This window comes from Solanum lycopersicum, chromosome 2 (genome assembly GCF_036512215.1).
Source record: "Solanum lycopersicum chromosome 2, SLM_r2.1".
Taxonomy (NCBI): domain Eukaryota; kingdom Viridiplantae; phylum Streptophyta; class Magnoliopsida; order Solanales; family Solanaceae; genus Solanum; species Solanum lycopersicum.
This window is the reverse complement of record NC_090801.1, coordinates 57,818,689-57,841,061: the sequence shown is the minus strand read 5'-3', so window position 1 is coordinate 57,841,061 and position 22,373 is coordinate 57,818,689. Positions and strand designations below refer to the sequence as shown.

At 32.1% G+C, this 22,373-nt stretch overlaps 4 protein-coding genes across 4 annotated transcripts; 1 reads left to right on the top strand and 3 right to left on the bottom strand.

Annotated features, from left to right (window-relative positions):
• Positions 1-1,700: 1,700 nt before the first annotated feature.
• Positions 1,701-2,637, bottom strand: LOC104646040 (F-box protein At4g22390-like). Its single transcript, XM_069294376.1, has 2 exons — positions 1,953-2,637; positions 1,701-1,837 (listed from the first exon to the last, which is right to left on the bottom strand). Exons 1-2 carry the CDS (start codon positions 2,635-2,637, stop codon positions 1,701-1,703), a joined length of 822 nt encoding a protein of 273 aa, XP_069150477.1.
• Positions 2,638-5,004: 2,367 nt separating this feature from the next.
• Positions 5,005-6,703, bottom strand: LOC104645861 (F-box/kelch-repeat protein At3g23880-like). The gene has a single exon (XM_010318533.3). The coding sequence runs from the start codon at positions 6,389-6,391 to the stop codon at positions 5,255-5,257; it is 1,137 nt and encodes a 378-aa protein (XP_010316835.2). The 5' UTR covers positions 6,392-6,703; the 3' UTR covers positions 5,005-5,254.
• Positions 6,704-11,699: 4,996 nt separating this feature from the next.
• LOC104646041 (F-box/kelch-repeat protein At3g23880-like) lies at positions 11,700-12,836 on the bottom strand. Its single transcript, XM_010319037.1, has one exon. The coding sequence runs from the start codon at positions 12,834-12,836 to the stop codon at positions 11,700-11,702; it is 1,137 nt and encodes a 378-aa protein (XP_010317339.1).
• A 4,085-nt stretch (positions 12,837-16,921) lies between these two features.
• On the top strand, positions 16,922-21,197 carry LOC104645862 (probable LRR receptor-like serine/threonine-protein kinase At3g47570). Its single transcript, XM_010318534.4, has 4 exons — positions 16,922-17,981; positions 18,181-18,396; positions 18,481-20,475; positions 20,569-21,197. The coding sequence occupies exons 1-4, from the start codon at positions 17,057-17,059 to the stop codon at positions 20,913-20,915; spliced, it is 3,483 nt and encodes a 1,160-aa protein (XP_010316836.1). The 5' UTR covers positions 16,922-17,056; the 3' UTR covers positions 20,916-21,197.
• The last annotated feature ends 1,176 nt before the right edge of the window (positions 21,198-22,373 follow it).

The window sequence follows — 22,373 nt, the reverse complement described above, 5'->3', positions numbered from 1 at the left end:
AAATAATTTTATATGTTTAGCATAATTTTAATTTAAAAATATGAAATTTAAAATTTTAATTTTTTAAATTGATGTCAAGTTAGAGTAGATTATTCTTTATAAAGGAGAGAGTAATAAATAAACAAAAATTGCATTCCTTTAATTATTTTATATACATTATTTTTATTTATCACTTTTAATATATAAATTTTCTTTTAATATTTTACCCTCAAAGGGTAAAACGGTCATTTAATATTCAATTGTTGTCTTGGTAAGTCGACTTTTCAATTTGAGGACACGTGCCACATATGTGTAATGTTTAATATAAATTCTTTTTAACTGATTTTTTGCTTCTCAATTGATTTTTCTCTTTCTTTCACTTCATTTATAGGGGCGAAAAAAAGTTGAGATGATGTTGAACAACTTTGATGTAGGGGCTGACATGTAAAGCCAACTAAGCATATTTAATGACGTGAACTGCCGCCTTTTCACTTTGCCTCATTTTATACTACCTTTTTTAATTTTAAATTTGTATAAATAAATTTTTAAATTTATATAAAATTAAATAAATAGAAATATAAATTACTTGACATAATATATATAGAACACTCATGAGTCAAATCATCATGTAGGATACTACACAAAATGCATATATTTAATTACTCAATTTATATAAGTTTAATTGTCTAATTGTACATCCCAAAGTTAAAAAACATAAATTTGAGTTAAAGACAAGGTAAGGTTGTATTTATGTATTATGTGAATATTTTATTGTGAAATGCTATAACTAGCTGAGAAGGTATATTGTACAACTAAATGTCATAATTGGTCCATAAACTATTGGAGTAGATCTAAAATAGTATTTTTATTATACATTTATCGGATTCAGTCCTTTAGCTATCCCAAATTTTATTAGGTTTGATCCATTAAGTATCTCAATTTTATGTCCTCTTAACTAAAGGACGTCAGTAAATGTATAGTTAAAGAACTAAACCGGTTTTGAATAGTTAATGGACTAAATTAGGTAAGTGGATTGTCAAGGACTTAATTAATCAGAAAGTCCATATTATTCAAAGAATCTTGGGGTCATTTCTTCTTTTGTATAATATGGCCTTGAGTTCAATAAAAATTAAAGTCAGATTATAGATACACCGAGATGTCACTTTAGCACACTACACGTTTTATTGGTCAAAATTGTCTCGCCTATCTTGTTCAAAGAATGCAAAATACTAAACTCAGAAGATGCAATTCAATATAAAATAGTGCTTCTCTTCTCATAAAGCAGAAAAAGTTGCATCAAAAGAGATTTATATTATTTGGAGATTCGTATATCAACAACTCTGACAAATGAGGCTAGTTTTCTTACTACAGACAGCAACTCAAAGTACATATTTTGGACCATTACTAAACAATTAAATGCCTAAGTTTATGACAGATTCAATACAGAACTATCATAGAAATGTTTATGAAACAGTAGAGACAAGGAAAAGTAGAATATAATATGTTGGAATTGTTACATTTACTTCAGTTCAATCTTGCTCTTACTGGATTTGAATCCTTCCTCTTCCTTTTCAGTTGATTGCCGATACGCCTGAACCCCTTAATTGATACAAGACTCTCAGTATAGTTGAAAAGTGACAGAAGAGGATTTATTCCCAATGGCCGCATTTGTTTTGTAGTCAGGTTGAGCAAGAAGGGCGTGCGTGGAGCATTTTCAACTACTATATCTCCACCGATAAGACCCCAATGCATTGAAAAGCCAAAATCCGTTTGAAAGGTGTACTTCTTTGTCCATTCGTACTCCATTGTAGAGAAATCGAGTTCAACCATCCAAACGTCAAGACACGCCTTGAATTTTCTGTGTGTAGAGTATGCAAGCAATGCAAATGACCCATGATGGTTCGTGGCCTCAAAACTTTGAGATTTAGTTATCACTTGTTTCGGTAAAGCTATTATGAAGAACTTCTCTTTACTCCAAACAAACGAGGCAATAACAGTACTTCCATTCAAGTCCTCTGCAACCCAGTAAGTAAGCCCTTCAACAATTACATTACAGAAGCAGGTATTCATTTTTAAGCGACAATTAGACTTCACTTCTTTCCAAGACTCCGAATTGGTTGAGTAAATCTCAAGTATAGTCAACGGCCGGCCTGTTTTATAGCTTAGAATCCTCATGACCTTGTAATCATCAGAATCTTTATCATATCCAAAGCCCATACTAATATCACATTTGCGTTTCTCTTGAGGGTTCTCATGGTGCACACGGAACATCTTGCATTGATTTATGGAAGGGTTCCAAAGGAAAATCATTCGACGGGAAGCAATAGTAGTAACTAAACAGATCAAGCCATTGATTGAACCTATAACAGTATAATTGGTGATACAGGGTTCATTAAGCTTTATCAAGTTGCCAGGATTTTGTATACGGATCAAACGATTTATCTCCCCAGTCTGAACAAAGATACAATGGTTATCAGGGTCTGAATTATACCTCTTGTGATGCAGAGTGATAAACCAGGGACTTGAAATGAGTTTGCAGCAACTCTTACTTAAACACTTCAATCGCAGAAGAGTTCCAACTGGTAATCTTGAAAAAATAACCCCAAGAATCTCATTCTCAAGACCCGGAATATTGCTAATTCGTCTTGCATTATTCATCTTATAAGGAAAATGGAGATTCTACTTCTGGTTGAGACAATCAATCAAACAGTTTTGAATGCAGAAAGTAGAGTATAATTCGCCCAAGTCTAACTAAAAATCTTCAAGAAATTACTGTGATTGAAGCACTCACCTTGAAAATCATGAGAGGCAGAAATCCAAAACCCAAATGAAGAAGAAACACCAAACACTTTCTCTCTCGTTTTAACTGATATTTTTGCTTCTCAACTGATTTTTTTCTTTATTTATATATAGGGGTAGAAAAAGTTTTGAGATGATGCTGAGCTACTTTGACATGGAAAGCCAACTAAGCATTTTTTATGACGTTGAATGCCAATTAGGATTTCCGATTCATAGTTATATTTTTGTTTGTTTTATGAGTATTTTCATTTGTATAATTTGCTTGCTAATATACAAACACGATAAGTATATATACAGTATTTATGCATTTAGGAAATTTTTAAAAGTTATACAAATTAAATGTATCAATAGGATAATTATATACAAATTAGGGTAAACATATATAAATTTTGGATCTATAACATTAGAATTTTTTAAATTTATATCATTAGAAATCAAATTATGCAAATTCTGAATTTATACAATTAGAAACCGAACTATACAAAATTCTGGACGTGGCCCGTGTACTTATGATAGTAAGTTAGTGGCAATTGGTAATTTAATTAAATTGTAGGTATATTAACTTATTAACTATCGTATATGTTTGTTTATCCCCATTATTTTCCCTTTTAATTTTTAACCCTTCATTTTGTCACCTAATTAAACAAGTAAAAATCATTTAAAATGACAAAATAAAATAATAATAAATAAATAGAACCCCTATATCAAAATATTTGATATGGGGCTAACAATAGAATTTCAATTGACATTTAACATGTAAAATGTGTTCTTTAAAAAAAATAAATTTTTTTCCTACAGTGAAATGCAGCAGCGCGCTGATATTCTGATAAGAAACTCTCTCTCTCTCTGATGGGAACGATTCATTTTTTATTGAACTTTTTATTTCTTATTTCTCTATTAATAGGGTGCAAAGTCTTATATATTCGTATATGCATCAAATATTATTTGAAAAGTACGTTAAAAATAATAAACAATAAAAATATTTAAGAATTTAATTAATTCTTTAATTTTATGTGTATCAAATAAATTTAAATAAATAAACTAATAGATATTGGTTCTGGGCTTGTCCGTGCTTTTGTATCTACTTTGATACTATCTACTATGTAAATTATCTGGGCTTGTCCGTGCTTTTGTATCTACTTTGATACTATCTACTATGTAAATTATTTGGATGGGCAAATTACAAAAGTCATATTTTAAGGTAAAATTATAATTTATCTCTCAAAAGTTTATAATTAGAGAAATTTTTTAAACAGATATAATTACTGATACATTAAAAAGAGAGGTCAGATGCATTAATAGCCAAAAAAATCAAAGCGCTTATACATTAAAAAGAGGTCGGATACATGCGGTGATACATTAAAAGAGGATCGGATACATTAATCGTCAAAAAATCAAAGCGTTATACATTAAAAGAGGGTCGGATATATTAATGTATTTTTGACTTCAGAAAAAAATGAGGAATTTTATAAAATTTATAGGGGATAATGATAATAAGTAAACTATAAGGTGATATTTCTTTAATTAATTCGATTTTAAAGATAACTTTTTTTTAATGAATATTTACAGCAATATTATGTTAAATCTGTAATATGTATTAGAGTAAATTTTGTATGCAATACATGTGAGCCATAGCTGTTCTTTTAAATATATTATGCTTGTTTGAAAAGAAATTGACACATTGAATTATAAGTGCATTAAAATGTGTGATAATGTATTATTTATCAATAAAACTTATATTATATGTGAATAGTAAAAAAAAAATTGTAATATATCTTAAAACTGAATTATAAATATATTAAAAGTGATCAAATAAAAAAAAATATTATTACTATAAATGATAAATATTTTCTTAGTATAATATATATTTAGGTAAGTTTCCTTTGCAGTACTCATTATGTATAAATTACATCCCAGTAAATAATATTTAGGTATGCATATTAGTCTAGTGTAATATCTGATTGAGAAACTGACAGTATCCTGCAAGAAAGTGCATATTAGTCAAAGAATGATGGCATCATTTCTTCCTCTGTATGAGTTGATATGGCCTGAGTTCAAAAAAATACTAAGTGTGATTACAGATACACCGTACTGAAATGCCAATTGACACACTATACGTTTTACTGGTCGAAATTGTTTCGCCTATCTTACTCAAAGAAGTAAAACACTAAACTCAGGAGATGCAATTCACATTCACTATAAAAAATAGAAGTTCTCTTCTGATCATAGAGCAAAAAAAGTTGCATTAGCAATTGGAAATTCCACCATTGTGACAAATGCACATTAAACTGGCTAGTTTTCTTACTACAGATAGCAACTCAAAAGTACATATTTTGGACCATAATGAGGCCAATTGCTAAACATTAAAATTTCTAATTTCATGCTAGATTCGATACCGGACTATCATAGGAATGTTTATGGAACAGTAGAGACAAGGAAAAGTAGAATATAATATGTTGGAATTGCTACATTTACTTCAGTTCAATCTTGCTCTTACTGGATTTGAATCCTTCCTCTTCCTTTTCAGTTGATTGCCGACACGCCTGAACCCCTTAATTGATACAAGGCTCTGAGTATAGTTGGTAAGTGAAAGAATAGGATTTATTCCCAATTCCCACCTTTGTTTTGTTGTGAGGTTGAACAAGAAGGGCATGTTTGGAGCATTTTCAACTACTATATCTCCACCAGTAAGACCCCAATGTGTTGAAAGGCCAAAATCCGTGTGAAAGGTGTTCTTCTTTATCCATTTACACTGCTCTGCAGCGATATCAAGTTCAATCTCCCAAACATCAATACGCGCCTTGAATTTTGTGGGTGAAGAGTATGCAAGCACTGCAAATGACCCATGATAGTTTGTGGCCACAAAATTTTGAGATGTAAGTATCACTTCTTCCGGGAAAGCTATTATGAAGAACTTCTCTTTACTCCAAACAAACGAGGCAAGAACAATATCTCCATCCAAATCCTCTGCAACCCAGACAGTAAACCCTTCAACAATTACATTACAGAAGCTGGTACTCATTTTTAAGCGACGATTAGACTTCACTTCTTTCCAACACTCCGAATTGGTTGAGTAAATCTCAAGTATAGTCAACGGCCGACCTGTTTTATAGCTTAGAATCCTCATGACCTTGTAATCATCAGAATCTTTATCATATCCGAAACCCATACTAATATCACATTTGCGTTTCTCTTGAGGGTTCTCATTGTGCACACGGAACATCTTGTATTGATTTATGGCAGGGTTCCATAGGCAAATCCATTGACGGGAATCAATAGTAGTAACTAAACAGATCAAGCCATTGATTGAACCTATGACAGTATAATCGGTGGTACAGGGTTCATTAAGCTTTATCAAGTCGCCAGGATATTGTATACGGATCAAACGATTTATCTCCCCAGTCTGAACAAAGATACAATGGTTATCAGGGATTGAATTAAACCTCTTGCTATACAGATTGATAAACCAGGGGCTTGAAATCAGCTCGGAATAGTCCTTGTATAGGCACTTCATTCGCATCAGAGTTTTGACTGGTAATCTTGAAAAAATAACCCCAAGAATCTCATCGTTAAGACCCCGCATACCACCGGTAATTCGTCTTGCATTATTCATCTTATAAGGAAAATGGAGATTCTATTTCTGGTTGAGACAATCAATCAAACAGTTTTGAATGCAGAAAGTAGAGTATAATTCGCCCAAGTCTAACTAAAAATCTTCAAGAAATTACTGTGATTGAAGCACTCACCTTGAAAATCATGAGAGGCAGAAATCCAAAACCCAAATGAAGAAGAAACACCAAACACTTTCTCTCTCGTTTTAACTGATATTTTTGCTTCTCAACTGATTTTTTTCTTTATTTATATATAGGGGTAGAAAAAGTTTTGAGATGATGCTGAGCTACTTTGACATGGAAAGCCAACTAAGCATTTTTGATGACATGGAATGCCAATTAGGATTTCCGATTCATAGTTATAGTTTTTTTTTGCAATGAGTATTTTCCTTTGTATAATTTGCTTGCTAATATACAAACAGGGTAAATATATATATACGAGTTTTTTTATTTATATATTTAGGAAAAATTTAAAAATTATACAAATTAAATGTATCAATAGGATAATTATAATATATAAGTTAGGGTAAGCATATACAAATTTTGGATCTATAACATTAGAATTTTTATTTATTTATATCATTAGAAATTGAATTATGCAAATCCTGAATTTATACAATTAGAAACCAAATTATACAAACTCTCGACATGGACCATATACTTATGATAGTATGTCAGTGGCAATCGGTAATCTAAATTGAATTGTAGGTATATTAACTTATTAACTACCGTATAGCTTTGTTTATCCTGATTATTTTCTCTTAATTTTTAACCCTTCATTTTGTGTTCTTTAAAAAAAATGTTTTTTTTGTATTGTGAAATGTAGCAGCGCGCTGAGAAGAAACTCTCTCTCTGATGGGAACGATTCATTTTTAATTGAATTGAATTATAAATGTATTAGAAGTGATCAAGTGAAAAAAATATATTATTATTATAAAGAAAAATTGTATATAATAACAAATATATATATATATATATATTCGTTCCCCTATCTCCTCTCTCCCCTCTCCCAGATTTCACTTGCCACTCTCTCATATCGCGCTCGCCACCTTCGCCTTTATCGCTTATACAAACAGAAACGAAATGTATAAATTGCGTTTTTATTTGAATAAAGCGAGAGAAAATTGTATGTATTATCTTCGTCCTATACACTTATAATTTATACAATACAAATATTCTCCTGTCCAATTATCTTTTGTCTTTCTCTCTTTCTCATTTTATATATACACAAATTATACAATTGATTAGTATACAACTATTTTCTTTTGTATATGTATAGCAAATTATACAATTGGTTTCTTTGTATATGTATAGCGAATCATACATATTCATGTTTGCTGGAGCATAATAAAACAAACTTTGTTAACATACAAATATTAATTTTGTATTTGCTATATGTGAAAGTTGCTCTACTATAAGTGATAAATATTTTCTTAACATACTATATTATTTAAGTTTCCTCTATAGTACTCATTATGTGTATTTTTGTCAGAAGGTTTCTTATATATGTAAGGCAAAAGATACAATTACTCTTAGAACTTATTCCGAAAAGTCAATTACTCGCTAAACTATTACGATGACCTACTACACACCTAATTTTGTTTAAACTGATATTAATATCCCCTAGAATGTGACATGACAAAGAAAGTGTATTCACCTTCCTTAAGGTGCGTGAGAAGAAAAAATATATGTTAGAATGAAAAATTTGAACATATGACACTATTTTTTGGTCTTTATACAATTATGTATTACAATTTTTAATTTATCAATTATTTCAATTTTCTTTCTTTTTAAATCTTTTTATTGGTGGCCCCAATTTCTTAAAAACATTTGCATTTTTCTTAATTTTGAGTTCTTCTTCTTCTTAGGAATCACTAGATTTATCACCATTGATTGTTTGATGGAAGCACATCCAACACTTTACCCTTAAAGAGGAACTTATAAAAAGAAATAGAAAGAAGTGGAGAATATGATGACTTCAAAAGAAAAGTTAATAATTTTCTTCTTGAAATTCATGATTTTTCCGTTCGATCTTACCGGAGGATTCACAGGAGAAGATTACCGAAAAGTAATTAAGAGAAAGATAATGATTTCTATTGAAAATCTTATAACATTTATGCATAAATTTCATAATTATATTGCCCAAATTTATCAAAAATTCATCGAAGAAAGTGATTTCTCCATCTTTGTCTTCTCTATTCTCGCCGGAGCATTACCTACAATCACAACAATGTCATTTTTATGTCTCAAATCGACAACAACATATTTGATTAATCATTACCCACAAAGAATACTAATGAAATGCTTGATTTACATGTTAGTTATCAAGATTTTTAAATAATTTTACAGATCTGAAAATTTTATTTGTTCCATCGGCAACAATGGTGTTGCCCATCGCCTATCGCCTGCCAACATCTCTCAACTTCATAATTGACTTATTGACTCCTATTTTATCTTCAATTTTTCCTCCTTCAATTTATGAACAATGAAGAAGAAGAAGAAATAGATTTTAAAAAGAGAAAAGTATGGTGTGAGGAGGAAGATGTCCAAATATTCTTTTGAAATATTTAAGAAAATATCAAGAGATAAATGTTTTTAAAATTTAAAAAAAAATGCACAAGTACCCCCTCAATCTATGCCCGAAATCCCAGAGACACACTTATACTATACTAAGGTCTTATTACTCCCTGAACTTATTTTATAAGTAATTTTCTACCCCTTTTAGGCCTACGTGGCACTAGTTTGAAAGAAAAAGTCAACTAGTGTTGGGCCCACAAGATAGTGCCACGTAAGTCGAAAAGGAATAGAATATTATTAATAAAATAAGTTTAGGGGGTAATAGGACTTTTGTATAGTACAAGTGTTTCTCTGAGATTTTGGACATAGGTTGAGGAGGGTTACTTGTGCATTATCCCTAAAAAAATATTATTTATACATGAAAAAGTGTGTATAACACTTCATTTTACAGAACTGAGATAGTTTTTGAAGGGGAATATTAATATCACTTTGAACAAGATTAGGTGTGTAATAGGCCGCCACAATAATTTGAGTATGTAACTGACTTTTCGATACAAGTGGAGGAGGTAATTTATGTTTTTTCCCTATAAGTAATGAGTGGTGCCAATAGTTATATAACAAAACAAAAAATTCCATAAAACAAACATTTTTATATTAATAAGTCATAATAAAAATAGGCAAAATGGTTTGGGACCTTTATACTTGACTCGAATTGTACACTGGACCCTTCTACTTCATATAGTTTCATCTGGACACTTCAACTCAAACAAAATAGAAATTTCAAGCTCCTTTTACCATTGACCATCCTTAGGTGTCATTAATTTAGGGCGAAATGGTCGGATGGACCCTTGTACTTGTATCAGTTTGTATTCTGGACTATTCTACTTACACTTTTGTCATCTGTACCCTTAAACTCAACATAACACAACATATTAAACCCCTCTGACCATTGACCATTCTTATGTGACATTAATATAGATGAGTTGGCAAGAGAGTGTAGTCACGCACATGTAAAAGCTAGTGAACATAATATATAAAATTTTAACTTTAATTTTAAATTATTAAAATTATTTTTTTAAAAAAAGAAAATAATAAGTTTAAAAACAAAAAATTTCATCTCTTCCCCACACTACTTTTTTCCAGCTACTCCACCCCCCCACCCCAACCACAATCCCTTTTTTCTTTCTTACCCACACCCTATCGTTATCGTTATTTTTATTTTTCTTTCACTTCTTTCTTCTTTCCCCCTCCCATCCTCTTCAATCATTGCTTTCCCTTTCTTCCCCTCCCATACCTCAAATTCTCTCTTTCTGCCTTTCCTCGCTCCTTTCCAACCTTTCTTGTTTTTCTTTTTGTTTTTTGTTTTCTGTTACCCCAATTTAAAAACGAAGTTGGGCAAAAAAAAATTGAACATAATCAGCACAGAAAAAATCAGAAAATTAGTGGTGCTCGTCCGAAAATTGGGTATTTTTTGTTATGAAAATTACCTATTCAACAACGGAGGTGGAGATGGTGAGTAAGAGAGTGTAGGTGGGGCAGTGACGACTTTCTTTGATGGTGGCGATGGCCGTTTCATGACGGAAATGGGGAGAGGAGAAGAGGAGAAAGACGACGAGCTTAAGCTTCAGTTCCTAACTTATATTTGAATCCATTTGTAGCTTTTTCTAAGTTCAATCCCGAGGTTCTGAAATCCATGAACTGCAAGAGGAATAATTTGAGTAATTTTTGTTGTGGGTTTGAGTTTTGGGGATTTTCTGTTAGGAATTTTGGGTGGAAAATGCTGGAGGGTTTTGGACGGATGCAACTGTTGCTACAACTGAGTTTAACAGTGACGTTACAAGGAATGATGCTTCTCTGGTGTGATTTCCCTGAAAAAATGGCGACGACGCAGGGTGATGGCTTTTTTTGTCGTGAAATAGTGAAAATAGAGAGAATTATAATGACAATAATAAATTAAAATATTATTATTTTACATTTTATTGAATAATTTTGGTTAATAATTTTTAAAAATTGCTATGAAATAATTATGATGTGGTATTAATTTATCTTATGTGGATATGACTTGTCAATAATATAAAGGAGACTGAGCTATACTAATGCTTGGAGGGGCTTAAAAGTATCATTTTAATTGAGTTTAAGGTTTCAGATGACATAGGTGTAAGTAGAAAGATTGAAAATACAAACTGATACAAGTATAAGGATCACCAGACCATTCCGCCTATTTATAAATTACATCCCAGTAAATATTGTTTAGGTATGCATATTAGTTCCAGTGTAATATCTGATTCAGAAACTAGATGACAGTATCCTGCAAGAAAGTGCACATTAGTCTAAGAATGTTGGGATCATTTCTTCTTTTGTACGAGTTAATATGGCCTTAGAGTTCAAAAAATACTAAGTGTGATTACATATACACCGAGATGCCAATTGGCACACTACACGTTTCACTGGTCGAAATTGTTTCGCCTATGTTACTCAAAGAAGTAAAACACTAAACTCAGGAGATGCAATTCACATTCACTATACAATAGTACTTCTCTTCTGATCATAGAGCAGAAAAAGTTGCATTAACAATTGGAAATTCCACCATTGTGACAATGCACATTAAACTGGCTAGTTTACTTACTACAGATAGCATCTCAAAGTACATATTTTGGACCATAATGAGGCCAATTACTAAACATTTAAATTTCTAAGTTCATGTGAGACTCGATACAGAACTATCATAGGATTGTTTATGGAACAGTAGAGACAAAAAGTAGAATATAATATGTTGGAATTGCTACATTTACTTCAGTTCAATCTTGCTCTTACTGGATTTGAAGCCTTCCTCTTCCTTTTCAGTTGATTGCGAACACGCCTGAACCCCTTAATTGATACAAGGCTCTGAGTATAGTTGGTAAGTGAACGAATAGGTTTTATTCTCATTTCCCACCTTTGTTTTGTTGTGAGGTTGAACAAGAAGGGCATGTTTGGAGCATTTTCAACTACTATATCTCCACCAGTAAGAACCCAAGGCATTGAAAGGCTAAAATCCGTGTCAAAGGTGTTCTTCTTTATCCATTCACACTCCTTTGCAGCGATATCAAGTTCAATCTCCCAAACATCAACACAGCCCTTGAATTTGGTGAATGAAGAGTATGTAAGCAATGCAAATGACCCATGATAGTTGGTGACCACAAAATTTTGAAATGCAGTTATCACTTCTTCCGGGAAAGCTATTATGAAGAACTCCTCTATACTCCAAACAAACGAGGCAAGAACAAAATTTCCATCCAAGTCCTGTGCAATCCAGCAAGTAAGCCCTTCAATAATTACATCACAGAAGTCACTAATCATTCTTAAGTGACGATTAGACTTCACTTCTTTCCAACACTCCGAATTGGTTGAGTAAATCTCAAGTATAGTCAACGGCCCACCTTTTTTATAGCTTAGAATCCTCATGACCTTGTAATCATCAGAATCTTTATCATATCCAAAGCCCATACCAATATAACATTTGCGTGTCTTTTCAGGGTCGTCATTGTGTACAGGGAACATCTTGTACTGCTCTATGGCAGGGTTCCATATGCAAATCATTCGACCGGAAGCAATAGTAGTAACTAAACAGATCAAGCCATTGATTGAACCTATGACAGTATAATCGGTCGTACAGGGTTCATTAAGCTTTATCAAGTTGCCAGGATTTTGTATATGGATCAAACGATTTATCTCCCCAGTCTGAACAAAGATACAATGGTTATCAGGGATTGAACTAAACCTCTTGCTATACAGATTGATAAACCAGGGGCTTGAAATCAGCATGGAATAGTCCTTATATAAGCACTTCAATCGCATCAGAGTTTTGACTGGTAATCTTGAAAAAATAACCCCAAGAATCTCATCGTTAAGACCCGGAATACCACCGGTAATTCGTCTTGCATTATTCATCTTATAAGGAAAATGGAGATTCTATTTCTGGTTGAGACAATCAATCAAACAGTTTTGAATGCAGAAAGTAGAGTATATTTCGCCCAAATCTAACTAAAAATCTTCAAGAAATTGCTGTGATTGAAGCACTCACCTTGAGAATCATGAGAGGCAGAAATCCAAAACCCAAAGAAGAAGAAACACTCAACACACTCTCTCTCCAGTGGAAACGATTATTTTTAACTGATTTTTTGCTTCTCAACTGATCTTTCTCTTTATTTATAGGGGCAGGAGACGTTTTTGACATGGAAAGCCAACTAAGCATTTCTGTGGATTAGTATATATAAATTCTATATTTACATCTTTATATGATTTTTTTTCAAAATTAAATATATTAACAGGATAATTATATAATAAGCATATATAAATTTTGGATCTATACCATTAGAAATTTTTTGGATTTATACAATTAATAGGGTGTACATGACCGGATTCCTTTGAGTTTTTTAAATATCAAATCAAATCATTCCTATAAAATTTAAATTTATAAATCAAATCAAACTAATAAATTCGGATTTTTTTTTGAATTTTTCAATCTCGGGTTGGTTCGGGTTTTTTAAATACCAAATCAAACCATTGTGTCGAATTTTTTAATTTATAAACCAAAACAAACTAATAAACTTCAAAATTTTCCATATTTTTGGATTTTTTCAGTAAGCTTGCATACAAACATATTATTAATTAACGTGTGCTCCAAATATTTCTTTAGTCCAGTCAAAATACAATTATTCAAAACGTTTCTTAAAAAAAAATATGAGATGAGTATTGATGACACAAAAATATTCAATAAAAAAATAATAATGAAATCATCGTATAAAATAAATATTATAAAATCATAATGAAAATAATCATAATTTAAAAGTACTAAATCATGCTAAAATAAATTTATACGTATTAGTTACATTACTAAATATTCAATGTTATTGTCATTCTTAGTGTTGAATTGATTTTCTTTTTTGCATTAGTATTAATTTGATTTTGATTTAAGTTTTATTATAATTATCAACATCTATGAACTATAATCTCTATTCGATCATTCCGAATTCTAAGTTTTAATTTTAAAAAAGAAGATAAAACTATGAAATAGTATAAGAAATATTTTAAAATGATATCAAAATAAATATATTTATGTATAAAATAAAATTTTAAAAATTACATATAATGTCGGTTAATTTGGTCTCGAGTTGTTTTTTTTATTTAAAACCAACTCAACCCAAGTATAGTCGAGATTTTTTCATACCAAACCAAGTCAAACCAGACCATTATTTGGATTTTTTTGATTTGACATGATGTCTGATTTGATTCGATTTTCGGTTCAATTTTGTACACCCCTAACAGTTAAGCATCGAATTTTACAAATCCTAAATTTATACAATTAGGAGTCAAATTATACAAATTATGGACGGGTGGGGCACATAATTATGATTGTAAGTTGATGACGATTGGTAATTTAATTAAATTGTGAGTAGTTATATTAACGAATTAACTAATATATATTTGTTTATTCACTTAATTTTTCCTTAGTTTAATCCCTCCATTTGTCGCCTAATTAAACAAGTAAAACTTGTTTAAATGACAAAAAGGTACTTAGATGTATAGGTGACAATTTCAGTTCATAGAATTGAATTGAAACCATTTTGTTCATATTAAATTAAATGAATCATTCATATATTTTTTTCATTTTCTTAAATGGGTTAATATATTCTTCAACATATTTAAGCTCATACAAATATGAAAAAAAACGAGTTAACATGAGAATCCATATTCAACCCATATAAGTAAAATGAAATAGATTTTTATTTTTAGAAAATAAAAAAATATTAAAAATCGATTGGTGGAAGGTGTGGGGGAGGGGAAGGTGTTGTGCTCGGGGTTCGAGGTCGGTTGGTGAAGGGGGGACGGGGGGGGGTGCCTGGTGGGAGGGGAAAATTTTTTTTTTTAAAAAAAAACAAAATTTTGGATCTATACCATCTGAAAAAATTTAGATTTATACAACTAAAAACGAATTATACAAATTTTAAACGTGGACCACGTAATTATGATTGTAAGTTAATGACAATTGGTAATTTAATTAAATTGTGATTAGCTATGTTAACTAATTAACTAATAAATTTGTTTATCTACTTAATTTTCTCTTAATTTAACCCCTTTACTTTTGTCGCCTAATTAAAGAAGTAAAAGCCGTTTAAAATGACAAGAAGGTACTTAGATGACCCTGGGGCAAATATTTGATATGGGGGCTAACATTAGAATTTCAATTGACATTTAACAGCTAAAATATGTTCACAAAAAAATCGTTTTTTTTCTATTGTCAAATGCAAAAGCTGAGAATGTACATTATATATACATCCTTGATATATGTTGTACATCTACTCATGATTATGTATATTTTTGTTCGTAGGATTTTTATTTTTTTTATATACTCTGGATATGTTTGGTAGATATTAAGTGAATTTTCTATTAAGTTATATGTGGTTTCTTAAAATTATTCAAATTTTCGCTAAGACACCTAAATACAGTCTTGTGCTCATTGAACACTTAATCTTAACAAATTAATATCTAGTTGATACAAAATAATAATAATTTTGTTTTCCCTACTTTAATTAGAAAGCTCATTTTTAAAATATTTGACTAACTAAACATGAAATGATTAAAAAAGAAATTCTTTTATACCAAACACACACTTCATATTCACTTTTCATGCAAACGGTTGAGATAGTAATTTTAAAGGAAAATGTACAGAAGATAGAGATTTTTCTCGCTAAGTATTAAGATGAATATGAATTAGTCAGACCAGTAAATTTTAGATATCGATGATTAAATAGAAAAATAAGAGAAGATATTGGAAGATTATTATAAGCGTGGTTGGCAAGTTGGGTTCTTTTGGTACCCCAAAATTTCAAAATTGGATGGCACCACCAAAGGGAATGTAATGGCAAGTTGTGTATTTCAATGCTCAAGTGAAAAGTTGGCTGCATTTATATAAAATCTAGTAGATCTTGAAATCCATAAAAATAAGTCAATCTGAATAAGATCACATAGCCTAGTGCGTGACCCTACTTGAGTTGAGTTTTGATTCCTAAGCAATCAATGTCTATATGCCAATTATCCTTTTCACATTTACAATTCAGTCCATACTAGACATACGATATAAAATCGTGATATGAATATGAATAAAGTTAAAATTTTATTTAAATATATAATTTGAATTTTTTAAATTATAGAAATATTAAACCTTACAAATTATGAAAATCATCAAAATTTCTTTTAAGTCTTGCAAAATTTTACCAATATGAACAAAATATAGTTCATAAAATATCAAAATATCCTACGGCGTCTCGTTGATTCATCACATATCTTCATATTTCTCTTATAAATAAATATTTGTGTTTATAAACTTTCAAATACACATAATTTTATAAAAACTCACTAGTCAACAATAGTAAATGAAAAAATGCACAAGTACCCCTAGACTATGATCGAAATTTCAAAAACACACCTTAACTAAACTAAGGTCCTATTACCTTCTGAATTTTTTTTTGTGTGTAATTTTGTGCCCCTTTTTGACTTATGTGACATTCAAATATCTCCTACGCACCTCAGTTGCGTGGAGTCTTGGAGTGTACCATATAAGACAAAATATGTATAAAATTACAAAACAAACAAGTTTAGGGGGTAATAGGACATTCGTTTAGTTAATGTGGGTCTCTCGAATTTCGGTTATAGTGTAAGGGTACTTGTGCATTTTTCCTAAACTAATTATTCTTCAATATAATCCTTTAACAATATGAGTTACTCCCTCCGTTTCACAATGAATGATCTAGTTTGACTTGACACGGAATTTAAAAAAATAAAGAAGACTTTTGATCATGTGATTCTAAACTAAAGTTATGTCAAATGTACAAAATTGTTCTTTAATTTTGTGGCCTTAAATATACCATGCGGAAAAATTGTTACAATTACATGATACACTTTTTGAAATCATGATTTAAAATAGTAGATCGTTTTTGTTCGTGTATAATTAGATGATCACAAATCTCATGTTGAAAAGACTGATTTGAAATTTTGTAATTTCATATTGCACAAACTAAAAAAGTGAATGGGAATTTGCTCGTCTCTTTCCTTATTTGTGTCGTGAATCCCTGTTTTATAAAACATTTTCTCCCATTCACTCAGAAAAAATGAGGATTTCATCAATGGAGAAATATCCCTCTTTTCAGCTTCTAACAATTTTGTTCCTTCTTCTTCATGTTCTAGCAACTTGCTTAGCCATGAATATTACAACTGATCAAACTTCTCTTCTCGCGTTGAAATACCAAATCACTTCAGACCCTTATCAAATTATTTCAACAAACTGGTCTTCTTCTGTCTCTGTTTGTAACTGGATTGGCGTCACTTGTGGCTCTCGTCATCAACGAGTTACTGTACTTAATATTTCAGACATGGGATTTTCGGGTACCATCCCGTCACAACTTGGTGAACTCTCTTTTCTCGTTTCACTTGATCTAAGCTACAACAGTTTCCATGGTGAACTTCCACCTGAGTTTTCTCGTTTGCGAAAATTGAGAGCTATTAATCTTAGTTTCAACAACTTCACTGGAAATATTCCTAGATTTCTCGGTGATTTTCAAGACCTTCAGATTTTCAACATTGAAAACAATAGTTTCAGTGGGTTCATTCCTTCTTCTATCTCAAACATGACGAATCTTGGATTCCTGAATCTGAGGTACAACAATTTGGAAGGAAATATTCCAGCTGGAATAGCCGTTCTTCGGAGTTTGAAATGGTTGAGTTTTGGATTTAGTAAACTCAATGGTTCCAATGTGCTCACTATGTTCAACATCTCGATACTAGAATATTTAGATCTCAGAAATGCAGGATTAACTGGTGATTTTCCATCTGATTTGTGTCGTCGCCTTCCAAGATTGCAAAAACTTGGACTTAATTTCAATAGGTTAAGTGGAGAGATCCCAAGACGTATATCAGAATGCTCGCAGCTTCAAGTCTTACTGTTGATGGAAAATAATTTGATTGGAACAATTCCAGGAGAACTTGGGAACTTACAACTGCTGCAACAATTAGCTCTCGGAAATAATAAGTTAGAAGGTATGCTGCTTCCAATCTTAATAATATTGTTCTGAGCCGAGCACATGCATTCCCTTTAATTTCCAGTTTCGACGAGAGGTTAAGTGTTCAATTTTCCGCTCCTAAACAAGCATATGGATGCTTTTGACCTGGTGTGAGAATTTGTTCAACTTAATTCCTTAGGACTTTCATTTGATAATTTTGCATAATGATTTGACAGGTACAATTCCGAATGAGATTGGTCATCTTTATAACTTGAAGCAATTGGGATTGGAACAAAATGCATTAACAGGCTCGATCCCAGTAAGCATATTCAGTATTTCATCACTTCAAGTTTTATCAATGTGGGACAACAAGCTTGAAGGGCCTCTACCAAGAGAGGTTGGAAATTTGACTATGGTTAACGTACTTGATCTTGGAATGAATAGCCTGATGGGTATGGAATAATATGTAACCACATGATTTCAGAATGTTAGTTCTTTCAATATTTCGTCTAATGTAATCTTACTTCTTTCTGCAGGCGTACTTCCAGATGAAATCGGTAACCTTCAAGAGTTGTTGATGCTGAAGTTGGATTTCAATGACTTTAGTGGGTCGATCCCTGTTGGTATATTTAATGGCTCAACTCTTGTATCTATTACACTCACACAAAACCGCATTTCAGGTAATCTTCCCAACACTATAGGCAGGGGGTCACCCAATCTTGAACGAATTTTTCTAGGTGCAAATAACATTGATGGTCTTTTACCTAGTTCCATTTCAAATTTGTCTAAGCTTACTGTACTCGAACTTAGTGCAAATGCACTCACAGGTTCAATTCCTGACTTTCTAGGAAACTTAGGACTTATTGAAATTCTCAACTTGCAAGGTAACTTCTTCACTAGTGACTCTTCAATGTTGAGTTTTATTACTCCTTTGGCCAATTGTAAACACTTAAGAGAACTGATATTGTCTATCAATCCCCTAAATGCAATACTTCCAAAATCCATAGGGAATCTTTCTTCTCTTCAGACGTTTGAGGCAATAGGTTGTAATCTCAAAGGCCATATTCCAAATGAAATTGGAAATTTGAGAAATTTATCTTATTTGAAGCTGGATAAAAATGACTTTACTGGAATTGTCCCGACGACAATAAGTTCTTTGGAAAAACTTCAACAGTTTTCACTTGGTACAAACAGAATAAGTGGTCCTTTCCCAATTGTTGTATGTGAGCTACCCAACTTGGGCTTGCTAAACCTTTCACAAAACCAAATGTGGGGAAATATTCCTAGTTGTTTAGGGAATGTGACTTCTCTAAGGGAGATTTATCTTGATTCCAATAAATTCACTGCCAGCATACCTTCAAGTCTATGGAACCTCAAAGACATTTTGAAGCTGAACTTGTCTTCTAATTTCTTCAATGGCTCTCTACCACTAGAAGTTGGAAATCTCAAGGCAGCAATAATTCTGGATCTTTCCAGGAACCAAATTTCAGGGAACATTCCTAGTACATTGGGAGGTTTGCAGAAATTGATTCAGCTATCTTTGGCTCAAAACAGAATTGAAGGATTTATTCCTGAAACATTCGGGGAACTCATAAGTTTGGAAGCATTGGATCTTTCAAATAACAATATTTCCGGTGTGATTCCAAAGTCATTAGAGGCACTCAAGCAACTACACTCCTTTAATGTCTCATTCAACAGGTTACACGGGGAAATCCCGAGTGGTGGACCTTTTCTTAATCTCCCTTACCAGTCTTTCTTGTCGAATGAAGGATTGTGTGGTAATCCTCAAAAGCATGTCCCAGCTTGTCGTTCAAATTCAAAGAATCATTCCAATTCAAAGAAACGAAGAATAATATGGATTGTAGTTGTCTCTTCAGTTATCTCTATTATAGGGCTTGCTTCAGCAATAATTTTCGTGTTAATGCGACGTCAGGGTAAAGTAATCAAAGCTGAAGATGAGTGGTCTCCTGAGGTAGCACCACAGAGATTTTCTTACTATGAACTTCAAAGAGCAACTCAGGGGTTTGATGAAAATAACTTGCTAGGTAGTGGAGGTTTTGGTTCTGTTTTTAAAGGGACGTTGGCAGATGGGATGATACTAGCTGTCAAAGTTTTTAATGTGCAGATGGAAGGTACATTTCAAACCTTTGATAGAGAATGTGAAATCTTGAGGAATCTTCGTCACAGAAATCTCACAAAGATCATTAGCAGCTGTTGTAACTTGGATTTTAAAGCATTGGTACTTGAGTACATGCCAAATGGGAGCTTAGACAAGTTGCTATATTCTCGAGAGTATTCTCTAAATATAATGCAGCGATTGAATATCTTGGTCGATGTTGCATCCGCTCTGGAATATCTCCATCATGGTTACTCTGTACCTGTTATTCATTGTGATCTGAAGCCTAGCAACGTCTTACTTGACAAAGACATGGTAGGACACCTAACTGACTTTGGCATTGCAAAACTTCTAACAAAAGAGGAATCTATTGCTCACACTACAACCTTTGCCACAATTGGCTACATTGCTCCAGGTGACTTGTAATAAAGTTTTTGATTAACAGTACTTAATCAGATGTATGCCTTATAAGCTCAGTTTCTGACGTGTTTTGATTTTTCTTTTCTAGAATATGGGTTGGAAGGCCTTATATCCAAGAGGTCTGATGTTTTTAGTTATGGTATCATGTTGCTGGAAACTTTTACAAAGAAGAAACCTAATGATGAAATGTTCACGGGCGATTTGGATTTGAAAAGCTGGGTACATAGTTCACTTCCTAATAAACTGGATGAAATCATAGATGCCGACTTACTAACAGTAGATGAACAAAAGCTTAATGAGAAGTTACAGAACGTGTTGTCTATCATGGAGTTAGCCATGAATTGCACAGCTAAATCTCCGGTCGAAAGGATGAAAATGACTGATGTTGTAGCAGCACTGGAAAAGATCAAGCAGCAGCTTTCTTCATGTTACTGATCGAATGGCTTAATGACATGACATCAGGTACTTTTTCCATATCACTTTTGGGAGGTAAAAAGGGAAGTTGTAAAGTTCACTAGTATTGTATAAGTAATTTTTCTTCAAATGCTTTTGCTAGAGACTGTTTGGCTATTGCAATTGTACTTCATTGAGAAGAGTGTACAGGCTATTGCAATTGTACTTCATTGAGATGAGTCTCCTGTACAATGTATTGCAAATTAAGGATCAATAAAATGTAATGCTTCTTAATTTTCAGTGAAGTGTACCTATTCTGGCCTACGTAAATGATCATCCACAAGTGTCATTTACCCGTTGCTTTAATCTTGTATCCAGTGAAATTGCGTGATTCAATCAGCACGACATCATAGAAGAATTGAATCATTCAGCACTACACTCTGTTCAGAAAATAATACAAACATAATTTTTGTATAAAAATGGTGCTGTAGAAACATTTCGGAAAAATGTTGAGATCGCAATTACCTGGTGCCATTTATAGAGTGTCATTGTTTGAGTAATAGATTGATTTGTCGATGATTAACAGTTTGAATACATAAAGAAGTGGAGTTAGTCCACACTACTTCAACAGGAAAAGTAAATTTGGAAATCATAAAGTTCAAATGCCTTAGTAGAATCTCACCAAAAGATTCTTCTTCAAGAGAGAGATCCAGAAACACCAAGCTTATCGATCAAGATAACCAAATGATCTCGGGATTGGACCTTTTAGTCTGTTATTAGCTAATCAAAACATAATGGAACCTGGTTTCTCGAAAGATCTAATTAACTTTTTGGTGACCCTCTAACTTCCCAACTCTAGTATACCAGCAAGAGAACTCGAAGTCATATATAAATATGAAAAAGAGTTATCAAATGGTTTCATAAACTTGATGTTTATATCAATTAGAGGCTCACAATCAATGCAGGAAGAAAACCATTTAAGCGGATAAATGTAGTCCCCAATATCTTCCCAAGAGGAAGCAAGGATAATTTCTAGATCAAAAGTCACTTCATTTACAAGTTCTATTACTGTGATCAGGGAAAAAAAATATGTTGGCGACATCAAAAGTAAGAAGGATAGAACATAAAAAGACCTTATAGAGATTTTGCATCTTAATTTCACCACTTTAACATCTCATTAGCAGTGGAGATTTGGTTAAGTAATTATATGTTCAAGGTCATTTTAGTTACTTAGCTAATAACTTATTACTCTAACTGATTGAAGTATAAATGAAGTTCATAAACAAAAGCAGGCACATGTTGATTGGCAAAACAGCTACAATAAGTTTACTGGGGGAAGATGCTTTTTCATGTGTTAGCATTTATTATCTACCAGATTTTGACTCTTTTTTCTTTTGCAAAAAAGTTCTAGCAAGATGACTTGCACAATTAATTAAGTTAATAACAACTGGGCTGTTTAAAACAACTAAATTATCTTCTCCTTTACTGTAAATCTAGTCA